Source organism: Notechis scutatus, chromosome 1 (genome assembly GCF_049901735.1).
Source record: "Notechis scutatus isolate UNSWTSFEM ecotype Mainland chromosome 1, rNotScu1.2, whole genome shotgun sequence".
Taxonomy (NCBI): Eukaryota; Metazoa; Chordata; class Lepidosauria; order Squamata; family Elapidae; genus Notechis; species Notechis scutatus.
In genome coordinates this window covers 54,913,710-54,927,903 of record NC_142009.1, presented here as the reverse complement: position 1 = coordinate 54,927,903, position 14,194 = coordinate 54,913,710, and the positions used below count along the sequence as shown (strand labels likewise).

At 40.8% G+C, this 14,194-nt stretch overlaps 1 protein-coding gene across 1 annotated transcript in view; it reads right to left on the bottom strand.

Annotated features, from left to right (window-relative positions):
* Positions 1 to 4,567, bottom strand: part of CNIH3 (cornichon family AMPA receptor auxiliary protein 3) — a 79,332-nt gene extending 74,765 nt beyond the window's left edge. The window contains exon 1 of the mRNA XM_026680324.2: positions 4,030 to 4,567. Within this exon, the coding sequence (XP_026536109.2) occupies positions 4,030 to 4,284 (255 nt within the window). The 5' untranslated portion in view covers positions 4,285 to 4,567. The remainder of the gene's footprint in view (positions 1 to 4,029) is intronic.
* Between the last annotated feature and the right edge of the window lie 9,627 nt (positions 4,568 to 14,194).

The following is a 14,194-nucleotide window of genomic DNA, read 5'->3' as shown; positions in this document are numbered from 1 at the left end:
ATTATAAATTACATTATAAAAAAAGTTTTCACTTTAAGAATTGATTTAGTGTTGTTACATTTTTCCTATTCTCTAGTAGTGAGATTGCTTTTTCTCGTAGCACACATAGACCAAGTGGAAATCAAGCAAGTAGATCTTCAAACTCTAGAGCACCAATTAAAAGCACATCTTTCAACCATAAAGTTCTTACAGTCTCTGCTTACTTTCCATGATGCTCATGTCTTTCCTATTATGTCCAGCTTTCATTCCCATAGATACTGTAAGTGGCATTGTGAAGCAGTTGTGATTCATTGTGATTCAGTTATTATAGTTACCTCTTTGACTGCAAGAAAAATTCTGTAGCTAAAAGAGGCAGAGCTTTTTTGTCATTCAAATTCCCTGAATTGCTATAATAGAAAACAAAGTGGAAATGCTTCATTTGTAGGTCACTATACCCTTCTTAGCATCAAAAGGAGAAACTGGTATAGAGCCTATGTTAATCTACTAGTGTAGTGGATATAAATCCTACTAACTCTTGGTTGCATTTTTACCATTTCAAGTAGTTCTTCATTTCTTATGTGTCATATGTTTGTTCCTTTCCTTTTTATCCTCTGGAGATGACTTGAAGTATTTCAATACCTCAAATAGGACAGTGAGTAAAAATATTGTATTAAATAAATGACCCTGCCTTTAAATAATTAAATTTGCTTTGAATCAAGCATGACTCCTAGTGATTACTGTACAGTATATGTAATTTGCTTGGCAACCAATTCTACATTCTTGAGATTTCTAAGAATCAGTCATCCAGGCACTAATCAGATCTAACCATCCTTCACTTTTTAAGACCAGCCAAAGTTGGTTAGGTACTGCTTAGTTCCTGTTGACCAAATCTACACATCCATACAGATTTCTTGGCAACAACATTGAAATAATTTTCCACTGCCTCCTTTCAGGACAGGTCTGCCCTTACTCAGAGATTAGTGGGGAGGGGAGGGGTTTATTTGCCAAAGTCTTTAGGTACTGATAATTGATACAGCCCTGAAGGTGCAGTGGTTAGAATGCAGTACTGCAGACTAATTCTGCCCACAGCCAGTTCAGTCCTGACAATCTCAAGGTTGATTCAGTTTTCCATCCTTCCGAAGTTGTTAAAATTAAGACCCAGGTTGTTGGGGGCAATATGCTGGTGTAAACGTTCACAGAGGGCTATAAAGCACTATGGAGCAGTATATAAGTCTAAATGCTATTCCTGTTGCTACTACCTGTTTTTCCAAATCTGACGTTTTACAGTTTTTCATTTTCAATGATAAATGTGAAATTGAAACTTTTGTTTAAAATTTTGAGTAGCCAATTGCCATTGAATATGCTGAAGTATAACAGATTATGCTTAAAGCAGAAATTAAAACATCATGACTTGCTATTTGGGAATATGTTCCAATATACTTATACAATGGACAAGTATAGAATTTTAGAAAAAATAAGATTGGTCTCTGCTATGATTTTACTTTCAAATAAAATGATTTCTTAAAAGATGTTGTTTATTCTGAGAATTCTGCATCAATGCGAGAATTGGCAAGGCGGAACATACTCAGCCTACCCACTCCCTGTATCAATTGTCAGAACAAGATGTCCCTATTCAAAGATATTTATAGGACTTAAGCAACATGTCAGTCAGAACATATAAATGCTTACTCTTTGTGATAACATAAAACAAGTACATTCTGTGTTTAGTCATTTCCTGATACGAAGAGCACCTTGTCCAACTTTCCACATGAAATAACAGTTGGCAGATAGCTAATTAACAAATTGTTAATTACAATCACATTAAAAAAATGAAAGGGGAATGGATGCAGTTTAGAATGCCTTGAGGAGAAACACCACTACAATGACAACCTAAGAGCTATTAATCTAACTGGCAATGCAAGTCAGCGATAAGTAAGCCACGATACAGCAGGAAGGAGAAAAGGCAATGTGACACCATATTCAGAATAACAACAGTGTTTCATTTTCAGTAGTCTCTTGATAAATCTGAGTGGGCCTGATACCCCATACAGTCTTCTAAATTACAGTAGTAATGGGTTCGGCAATGATGGAGAAAGGCCAGTGCACCACATTTGTTCAACTAGCACAATAGGCATCAAACTAACTTCTCATTTTGGAAATTAGAGTGGGGGAGAGAACATGCTTTCAAGACTATAGTAAAAGACTATTTTACTGATTTATGAGAATGTTTATAAATGCCTTAAGCTGGGGGTTGGACTAGAAGGCATCCAAGGTGCAGTTCCAACTCTATTATTCTATTATTCGTCCCCTACCTCCTTAAGCAAAATTTATTTGAAGAGTTTCAGAAATTCAACTCTGGATAAGGTATTGCCAAGACATCCAAGTTACTTTCACTGTTCAGTAACCATACCTTCACTCACTTTGAAATGAGAAAGGAAATAGTGAGCTGCATTAGAAGCATAAGAGAAGAAGAAATGGGGACTGTTCTAGATAATAACTGTTCTGGTTTGAAATTTATTTATTTATAAATAAGTGGCTGTTTCTTCACAAATGCATGGCACAATACAGGAGAACAAACCATCAAGACAGGATTCAGCAGTCCATCTGCATCTGGAAGACAAAGGTCATTTTTTGAAGACAGCAAAGTTTACATTCTGGACAGAGAGGACCTCTAGAATGAAAGAGGGTTCAAAAAGGCCATCTATGTTCAAACTGAATAGCCCTCTCTCAACAGAGGGGAAGGGATACAACACCACTTATCTCCTGTCCACAACATAATCCTTTCCACGGTCCCAATAAGGCTCCACACCCATTTGCACTCTGATTCAGGTGACTCTGAGGTTACAGATAAACCCCCAAGTGGCCTCCACAAGTGCTAAGGGCCAGAAAACTGCAAATAATATAAGTCCTTCCATTCCCCACCATTCAATCAGAACTGAGAAAGCTTCTTGGATGAGAAGTGAAACATTTTCAAGGAAGAAACCAAGAAACTACATTTGCCTTTTGGAAAAGCACCTTTGGGGCAACCATGACCTGGATGATTGAGAATCTCCATAGATATATCAAGAATCAGTTTGTGACAAGTATAGTAGGATCATATGTAGCCTTTCATGCCAAAGTGTGTGCTCAAGTAAAAAGGAACCATGCCCTACCAGCATTTGCATGCACATGACAAAGAGAAACTCTATGTACAGTATATCTGTCTGTGGTGCTTCTGTTGTTCCAAATTAACACACAATCACTTAGGTAGTGCAACTAGAAGGCATTCTCTCATTGCCTGCTCTCGTTTACTGAATAGGAGGGTGTGTTCTGAACCTGTAGCTGAGAACTGAGTTCCTCCACTGAAAAACATTTTTGGATGAGTCCTATAATTTCTAACTGATTTATCTGATGCTTGAGTTGACTAGCAATTAAAAGATTCCAGTTTGGTCAGTTCCCAGAATGATCTCCCAGACATATAACTATTATGTGTGTATGAAGTTCTATATCCAGTTCTGGTCATCATAATATAAAAAAGGATGTTGAGACTCTGGAAAGAAAACAGTAAGCAAAATGATAGGGGACTGGAGGCTCAAACATATGAAGAACGGTTGAAGGAATCGAGTATGTCTAGTCTAATGAAAAGAACAACTAGGGTTAACATGATAGCACTGTTCTGATTTTTGAGGGGCTCCTACAAAGATGAGGAGGTCAAACTATTTTCCAAAGCACCAAAAGGCATGACAAGAAAAAATGGTTGGAAATTAACCAAGGATAGAAGCAACCAAGAACTAAGAAGACATTTCTTAACTGTGAGAGCATTCAACCAATGGAATAGTTTGCTTTCAGAAGTTGTGTGTTCCATCTATGGAAGCTTTCAAAAAAAAAAAAAGACCAGACAATCATTTATCTTAAATGGTACGGGACAACTGGTCGAGCAGGGGATTGGACTAGTCACTAGAAGACCTCCAAGGTCCCTTCCAACTCTTATTATTCTAAGTTCTCTGCTCTAAGTATGGAGGAAAGTTAAATGCATGGACTTGGGGGAACCTGTAGAAAGGATCTACTCACATGCCAGATGGCGAAGAAGATCAAAGCGGCGCACAAGACCAGGGAGAGCATGTAGCAGAAGGCAGCAAATGTGAAGGCCATTCTCGAAGCAAGGCGCGAAGAGCTTCTTGTTTTCCAATGAAAGGAGAGCTCCAAACAAATTCGCTTCGCAAAAGTGCCCTGCTCGGAGCACAACGAGGTCCGGTTAGACGTACCACAGCGTAGTTCTGACTTTTGCCTTTCTCTCTTACACCTTCCGATAAGGCAGCAGCACATGAAAATAGGACACCTCCAGCAATACTCCGCATCCAAACGGGCGACACTTCGAAACCATCCAAGACGAACCGACAGTGATAAAGAAAGAAGGGGGCGGGGTGATTCAGAAAGCAACCCCAAAGCCAATTCTTTTCCCCAATGGAAAATAAATAGCCTCGGGAGCGGGAAGGTCCCGAGCACCGAATTCCTCAGAATCCGTGAGGGAATCCAGGCGAAAAGGCAACTGGAGCGGCGGAAAACCGGTCCGCTCGTGGCTTTTATCTCCCGGTAGGAGCGCGCGCATTCTCGCTCATGTCAGGAGCCTCCGGCAAGGGAAGAGCACCGGCTCCCTTTCCACCTTTTCTCCTTCAGCAGAAGTTCCTTTGTTCGACATTCACGAGGCGAAGAGGTTCAGTGGCGTCATCCGCCCCCCCCTTCATTATCGCCTCCGCGACGGACCACGACGAATAAGGGAAGGGGGAGGGACTTCTTATCTTCCCCGCCACTGGCAGCGGATGCCTGTCGGTTTGGCAAGAAAGCAGGAAAAAACCGGGCCACCTGCTGCTCCTTGATGCCTCACGCCTCTCCAAAGGAGCAGCTCCTCGCCTCCCACCTGCAGCGGCACAGGTAGAGGACGCCGTAAAGTGGAGCCCGACCCTGTTCGGGTCCGCTCCAGTTGGGCGCCTCTTCTCGGAAGTCCGAAAGGAGCAACGAGGGATCAAGGCGAATCTCCGCTGACGAGTCCGCTCGCTCTCTTCTTGAAAGGGCGAAACTTAATTCGCGCCCTTTCTCTCTGGCACACGGATGTGGAAACTGCGCCAGCCTAGATGGGCTTCTGAGCCAAGTTAACTGATGATCAACGCTCTTCGTTTCTACCCACTCGAGACCATCTGCCGCCGTCCCTCGTTCAGAAAAGGAAGCGGGGGAAATCACGAGGGCAGGGTGGATTGAAATGATGTTTCACACATCCTTTTTGGCAGGCAGGAGAGAAGTGGGAACTTGCTTTGTTGAAGGCTGCTCTTTTCCTCCATGTAGGCGAAATAATATCAAGACCCACAAAGGCTGAGGTGGAAGAAAACATCTTAACGTTATATTTTACTGAGATGCTATTATTTTTATGTTTTTAGGACCTTGGTTAGCTTTTTTAAAAAAGATTTTATTATAGTTGATTGCCTTTGCTAAGTAAATTAATTAATGAAGAAAGTTCCATTGCACACCTTACTGACCATAATGCACTTTGTATTGGGGTTTCAGTAAAAGTAGATTTTATTAAATTATTTAGTATTTATTCTTGTTGCTAGCAATGTTTTTTAAAACTTTCAGAAATATAGTTGTGGAAAAGGATCTGTCACACAGACTGCTCAACTTTGCTTGGATCTACCGTGTTTCTCACATAATAAGGCCGGGCCTTATTTTTTTTGAGCCCCGAAAAAACGGCTAGGCCGTCTTTTCGGGGGTAACTTAATTTTCCCCCTTTCATCCTCATCTAGAGCGCCCCGCGGGCAGCCTCGCCACCAGCCGCTCCTAACGGGCGATCATGGCGAAGCGCAGAGAGCTCCCTACTCCCACCAAACACCTTTGCTGCAGACCCAAGACCTTTGGCACCTGCCGCTGTTGCTTTCCCTTCTGCCCATTCCGCTGCCGTTTGGAATGCCGTTGGAGCTGCCTCTGCCGTTTGGAGCTGCCTCTGCCGTTTGGAGCCGCCGTCGCCATTTGAAGCTGCCGCTTCGCGTTGGAGCACTGCCGCTGTTTGGAGCACCACCGCCACTCCAAACATGGCGGCAGCTCCAAACACGAAGCGGCAGCTCCAAACGTGATGGTGGCACTCCAAACGGGGCGGCAGCTCCAACGGCGGCGGCGGCTCCGCTTCCATGTTTGGAGCTGCCTCTGCCGTTTGGAGCCGCCGCCGCCGTTTGGAGTGCCGCCATCACGTTGAGCACGCCCGGTTTGGAGCTGCCGCCCGTGTTTGGAGTGGCGGTGGTGCTCCAAACAGCGGCAGTGCTCCAAACGCGGAAGCGGCAGCTTCAAACGGCGGCGGCTCCAAACAGCAGAGGCAGCTCCAAACGGCAGAGGCAGCTCCAAACGGCAGCAGGCAGCTCCAACGGCACTCCAAACGGCGGCGGCGGCTCCAAACGGCAGAGGCAGCTCCAAACGGCGGCAGCAGCTCCAACGGCACTCCAAACGGCGGTGGCAGCTCCAACGGCACTCCAAATGGCAAGTCCCTCCACCCTTCCCCCTATTTTGCATGTTTTAAACTAGGCCTAAATTTGGGGGGAGGGGCTTAATTTGATTTTATGCCTAGAAAACATGCTGGGTCTTCCTATTGGTGGAGGCCGTATTGTTGGAGAAACACGGTACTACATTCAATGTACATTTTTGTCATCTAATCTTTGGGCATCCCAAAATATTGATGCTCCAGCAAATCCCTCCAACTTTTTCAGACTTGAAACAGATCTTCATAAATGTTTGTCTATGTTTGCTTGTGCCTCTACAGAATCTACTTATCTTGGGTTCAGACATAAATTTGATTTTTCAACTCTGGCTGCATGAATTGTGAAGTTAGTGCATTTAATAATTCCAGTATTTGACTTTCTGTCAAATAATCATCAAGATCTAAAAATTACAAGACTAAGGTTTTCTATTATATAAATTATGCACTAGAATTAAAACACAGCAGAACAATCAAATAGTGGCAGTGCTCAAAAGTTCATTCTGTGTTGTTCACAAAGATTTTCCAGTTGTTTGAGAAAATTATGTCTTTAGTTAGAGCTTAAATGGGCTCTATATTTCACATCACCTTCTAGGTGCAGCAAACAAACTACATAAATTTAAAACTAAATGAGATATACAATAACAAATTATGACAGAAGATCGAATTGTTATATATGCTCTGAATTATGGTTTTTAATAAGACAAATTATGCTGGAATCACCCTTCAGCTAATACCACTGGCAAAACTAGAATACAGGCCTGAGTGGCAGTAAAAATATCAAGTTTTCTAGTCTTATTCTACTTGTTTTCTCCTTAGTAAAGTTACACTTCAGTTAATTTCCTCAATACTGAACTATTTAGCAATTATATCTAAGCCAGTATAGACAAATCAAGATCAGCCATTACATGGTAAGATCTGATTCTAAGATACCTTCTTCTAACAGCTGTGATCTCAAATAATCAAATTTGACAGCATTTTTATCTAATAAAAGAGTTCATCTGAATTCATTGACAAGGTCAATTTATTAGTTAAGATGTATCAAATGAAAAGTAATGCTTTAAACAATGTTAATTACATCTTAACCAACTATATCATGGGCCTCAAACTTGGGGCGTCACGTTGCTGTCATGTGACATTTCGTGACTTTTTTCTCTTCACAGAGCTGGAGTAGGCGTGGCCTGCATGTGATGCTTGCGGCCCTTGGGCTGCCAGTTTGACACCCCTGAACTATATCTTACTCTTATCTCCAATTTTGCTAGTCATTGATTAGATAAATATTATTGATTCATTGATAGATTCATTGGTAAAATCAACAAATTAATAATTAGCCAGAGAATTGTTTTCTAAAAACAGCATTATTAAACAATTCTGAATAGCATGCTAACTATTATACACATGATGAACTTTAATAATTATTCTATTTTGTGGTAACTTTACAATACATATAATTCTTTTTGTTTCTTTATATTTGCAAACATCTTTACATCTTGTTTCCTGCAAATTTGACATAAACATGCATCACATTGCTTCTGACGTAGTTCAAAGAAACTCCAATGCAGCCTTCAAATAAACAATCTTCATTTATACAGTGTTATGTTACATTTCCAACAGTTCCTAAATAATAACCATCCATATTAATATGGATGAAAAACAACAGCTGGGCTGTGGATAAACATTCTGTTTGGAAGTAAATCTATAGTACAACTAAAAATATAATATACTAGGTTATGATAGCAATGTAGTATGAAAACTACCGTGTTTCTCCAACAATACGGCCACCCAAATAGGAAGTCCCAGAATGTTTTATAGGCATAAAATGAAATTAAGTCCCTCCCCCCAAATTAAGGCCTATATTAAACATGCGAAATGGGGGAAATGGGGGGGGGCTTGCTGTTAGGAGCACCATGCCTCGCCACCAACCTCCCTACTGTCACCAAGTACTTTGCTGCACACCCGGATATGGTGCTGCCTGCGTTGACCTTGGCGTTGGTGGGGCACTTTGTATCGGGAGACCTTCTGCCACCATTGCTTTCCCTTCTCCCCGTGCTGCTGCGGCATTTGGAGCAATGCCGTGGCATTTGGCGCAGCCACATGGCGTTTGGTGGAGCCCGGCAGAGACACTCGGCTTCAGGTGCTCCTGTTGCCGCCTTCCCAGGCATCGTTCTAAGGCAAAGCCTATTCTTTTAAAAACACCGCCCTACTACGACAAAGCCTCCCCTGCCCGAGAGGGCAGCCCAACCCCATGTGGGGAGGCGAATCTCCCGGGGCCGCAGCGCAGGATCGCAGGATCTCAGGAGAAGCCCCCATCCCTGCCTGGCACTGGGCAGAGCATGAAGAGCTTCGGCTGGGGCATCCAGCGCAGCTGACAGGCGGGCCCTCCTGCCTGGCAGCAGAGCTCTGGCCAAGGCAGTGAGCGCCTCCCCACTGGGCCCTCCGCTCATCCTGCCAGGGCCGTGCTGGAGCCGGGCGGGCTGGGCAGAGCTGGGAAAGCAAGCTGCAGGTGCACGCCTGCCTGCCAAGCGAAAGAGCCAGGCCGAGCTTGGCTTCTCAAGTCCCTCCAGTCCGACCCCGAAGGGGCCACTGGGAGAGGGTGCCCGAGGCAGTGATAGCGCCCACCCATCCATGGACTGGAAGGCAAGGCAACGGCCCGTGCCACGTCCTCCTCCGAGCTGAGCCCTGCCGAGTGAGCGCCTCTGCCCGATGCCCATGTTGCTGCAGTGTTTGGAGCTGCCGGCACGTTTGGAGATGCGTCGGGACGGGGATGGGCTGGGCGACGGGTGGAAAGGACGGGCGGCTTCGGGCTCTCTCTGCTGGACCCACCGGCCAGGGAAGCAGCGTTGCCATCGCCTTGCCTCCCTGTGCGCGGATGGGTGGGTGCTATCACTATCTTGGCCAGAGCTTTGCTGCCGGGCAGGAGGGCCTGCCTGTCAGCTGCACTGGGCCTCGCCTCCCTGTCCACAGCCGAATGTCTCCACCGGGCTCCAGTTGCAGGGAGGAGCCCTGGCTGGCCCGCGTGGCTGCGCCAAATGCCACATGGCTGTGCCAAATGCCGTGGCGATGTTCCAAATGCCACAGCGGCACAGGGAGAAAGAAAAGCAATGGTAGCGGAAGGTCTACCAATACGAAGTGCCCCACCAATGCCGAGGTCAACATCCAAGCCGTTGCCACCCGCCCGCCCGAGGATGCAAGGGGGGGAATTAAGTCACCCCCGAAAAGACGGCCTAGCCATTTTTTCGGGGGTCAAAAAAAATAAGGCCCGGCCTTATTTTGTGAGAAACACGGTATTGTTATTTGCTGACTCACTATAAACATAGTTTATTTGTAAATTGTATATTTGTTTATTGAAACCACCTTTAAACCATCTTTCATCTTTGCAAATATTGTTAACTATGCATAAATATTTCAGCTATCTAATAAATGCATTTATATTTGTTTTTATCCATTTATGTATACTGTTGTAATCCTTGGTTTTATCAGTGCACCACCCAGAGTCATCTTGTGTGAAATGAGAGACACATAAATTTAATTAATAAATATAGCCCCAGCAGATATTATTACTTATGGTAAGTAGGATAAAAAGTTGCATATTTTACCAGCAGGCTATAGCAATTAAAAGGTAAAGGAACATAATTGTTTAAGGCAAAGAACAAGCATCTGGCCATGGATCCTTATTAAGTTGTGAAAAGCAAAGATACGAAAGAGGCTGGGAAATATCTCATAATAAACATTAAAGTGATTGTTCTCAAACTACCCTTTGTCGGCTATTTTATTTGTTATTTCTGTCTTTGATGAAATCACCTCCTGGGCAATTAATGATTCAGGAGGTCAGGATCTGCAGTTTTATTTCATTTCTTTTTACAACTTCTTTCTTTCTTCCAAATTAACATTTTTTTAAGGACAGGTGGAATCCTATTGAATGCTGGGTTGGGGGAGTTGGTTTTCTGATCTGGCTTTCCTCCAGACACTGAGTCCAGCCCTTGATGGGAGCTCCAAGTCACTAGCTTAAATATATGACACTTTCTGTCTTTTCTTTTACTTTACTTTTGCAGAGAAATACTGGGCTGATTTGAATTAAAGGAGAAACCAAGCAATCCACACATTACTTCTAACTCTTAGGAATGCAGTCGTTTCCTTTTATCTAAGCAAGTGCTTATCTTTTAATTTAAATATATTCTGTGTAGGCAAAGAAAAATATCACAACAAAAAACATAGGGGTCTTAAAAATTTTTAAATTGTGTAGTAGTGCTGAATTTTTGTACGTTAATATGTATCATGTGTATATGTGTACTCTTCAGTCACTGTGGACTTCTGGCAACTACTTGAACTAGTCCCCTACAGTTTTCTTGGCAAAGTTAGCAAGAAGTGGCTTGCCAGTTTCTTCTTCCTAGGGCTGAAAGAAAACAACTGGCCCAAAGTCAACCCAGCTGGCTTCATGTCTAAGGCAGAACTAGAATTTACAGTCTTGTAATTTCCAGACTGGTACTTTTAACTACCATACCAAATTGACTCACTGTATAATGGCTTATAGATACAGTGCATTTAATCAGAAACTGTTACTACTTGGTACACATAAGGAAGTAACACTCTTTGCTGTTAGATGGAAAGGTTAATTCCAAGAATATGGTGTGTTCTTTTCCATTTAATCAAACATTGCTCTAATTTGATGCAAATAGCTTGGAGAGAAAAATTAGATGAATTACCCATAGCAGACAAAAAGGAAACAAAGCCAGTGGCTCCTTGATATCCATATCAAATCCATAAAATAAATAATTTGTGGATTGAGGCAAAAACTAAATTAAAATTTAAAATGTCTTTACAGTACATTCAGACTCATTATTTTCCATTCCAACAGCCTATTATGCCTTCTTGTTTAATGTTTTTTAAACCAATGATGTTAAAACCAAAGAGTGGAATCAAATGGAATGCCAAATGGTTTGGTCTGGCCATGTCCTATTCAACAATTTTATTAATGATTGGATAAAGAGATTTATTAAAATTGCAGATGACATAAAATTGAGTGGGATGGCTAATACCACTGAAGACAAAAACAATTCAAAATGAATTTGTAAATTAGACGTGGACCAAAATTAGACAATGAAGCTTAATAGAGACAAATGCAAAGTTCTTCATTAGAACAAAAAAACCAAGTGTACTGGTTTAGAATGGGGGCTATTTGATCTGGTTGTACTACTTGTGAAAAGAATCTTGAAATACAGCAGTGAAACCCAACTGCTAAAAAGTAATAAATGCTATTTTAGTTTGTACCAGTAGAAGCACTATTTTCAAATCACAAAAACAGTTTCACTATTGATCAGATCTCACTAAGTTGTGTGCCCAGTTTTATATACTGGACCTAAAGAAGGCTTTGGACAAACTGGAACAGGTTCAATTATAGATAATTAAGGAATTAGAAATTAAGTCCTCTGAGGAGAGTTGGAAGTATCAGGAATATCTCGAGAAAAGATAATACTATAAACTTTAATAACATATTAAAATTTATTATTTACTATCTTATAATATTTTCTCTAGTGGGGGGCAGATGAGAATGCTTTTCAAGTACTAAAAGGGGTGTCAGAAAATCCAGATGTTCTCTGTTGTCTGATCTCTGAAGTCCAAAATGTTTACCTTGAGCTTTCTACCAATTATTAATGGTATGCAATGTTTTGGATTTAGTTTCAGAAAGGTGCTTCAGAGCATCGGATAGCATAAACATAAACTCAAAGCAATCACATCTTTTCTTTAAATGCACAGATACCTATAAACATATCTATATGTAGCACAATCATTCCTTTCATGCAAATGGAATATGATTCTCTCCATGCTTTATATTTTGTTTTGTTTTAATCACCTTGAGTAAAACTATTAAATGATTAGATATCTTCATAAGTAAAGTTTGTAAGGTTTTGTTTCATTTCTGAAATACTTTCATGATTTAAGTGTCATGGACATATCATCTCTTTTCATCATGTTCCTTTCCTCTGCATGTATATTGAATAATTTTCTAAAAGCATCTTAGAGTTCTTCCATTCTGAATTCTCAAGGAAGTGTTGATTGGAAGATAAATGGAATATCATTTCTGGAGAAATGAATATGCTAAATATAATTACAGCTATTCATTACCTGAATCAAAATAATAACACTTGTCAGTTTGAGAAGTATGAAGCGACAATAAATACCATTGCCTGCAGAAATGTTACAAAGACCTGCATATGTATGCTGTTATTTGAATTACATATCACCAAGAATTGCATAATGATTGCCCATACACTATTTTATTCATTCAGATGAAGCAGGGCAATCTTCACATTATTTTTATCTCAAGGTTTCTGCCACTGGTCCCAGCTATTGTTTAGCCAAGCATTAAGACTTCTTTAATTGCAGCAGCCTTACTCATCAATGAAGTAAAAATACACCAGGTCTGAATTTACTCTTTACCATGAATGAAGAGTTGTTTCTAGGCACTGCATACAATTATAATCTTTGGAGATGATTCTAAAAAGAAGAATTAACTCAGTATATGCTTGTCATTAAAAAAAAAGGTTTAATTATAAATCACTCTTTTAATGAAATCCAGGAATTTAAGACACACTTTTAAAATGAAGATGAATTTAATATCAATTCCATCTTAATAACGATTTCAATTTTTACAATATGTCCTACATTATTTTGTCAAATTAAAATACATCATCACCAAATATGTTAGTTTAGCTGTATTTAACCTTGAAATGAAGTTCTGTATTTAAAATGTTTCCTGTTACATAAGTAAACAATTTTACTTTTTATAATATTATTTTCTTTTACAAACCTAACCGGAAATAAACTAATATCTCAAAGGTATTGCAAAGTAGCACTGGAGTCAGTTTGGGAATGAAGTAGAAAATATTAAACATCAGATTTTTGCATTCATATTGTTTAATTTTTCCACATTGATTCTGCTACCTTGCCAGTAAAACTTCTTACAGTTCTTTATGTGTAATTAGTATATGAAATAGTATATATCCAATAAATGAATGACAAAAGTTTAGTTCATACACTGATGAGCCACTGTTGGTTTTAACCATAGCTTGTTTAATCAGCCCAAATGTTTGGGTAATACTAAAGCATAATGCTAAAACATAAATTATGATTTGTAAACTATAATGACTGAATTTAAAGTTTTCTGTTTAATTTGAGAAAACAAATGGACATGCTACATCACTAACCTGAGATAGACAAATGTAGAATTAATTCAAATCCTTTCTGCCTTAATTAAAATTTTCTAGAAAACTGGCTGCATTTATATCTTACAGAAAATCATGTGATTTTTGTTTCAGATTTTATGTAGCATATTGTGTTTGATTGAATAAGCTGGTTGAAAAAATCATGGCTTATCATAATAGATAATCTCAGTGATGAAAAACAGAAGTTCAATATTATGTGGAATAAAGGATTTCCATATTTACTTTATTATACATTATTATACATATTTAGAATAGAATAGAACTGTGATGGTGAAGCTATGGCACACGTGCTACAGGTGGCACGCAGAGCCATTTGTGTGGGCACATGAGCCCCAGCCAAACTTACCTGTACTGCGCATGTGCGTGCCTCTCAGCTGATTTTTGGCCCGTTTGAGGCCATTTTCACCCTCCCGAGGCTCAAGAGAAGCCTTTGCAGCTTCAGGAGGCTGAAAAACGGGCCTTTCTGAAATACCAGAAGTGTCCGCTTTCAGCCTCCAGA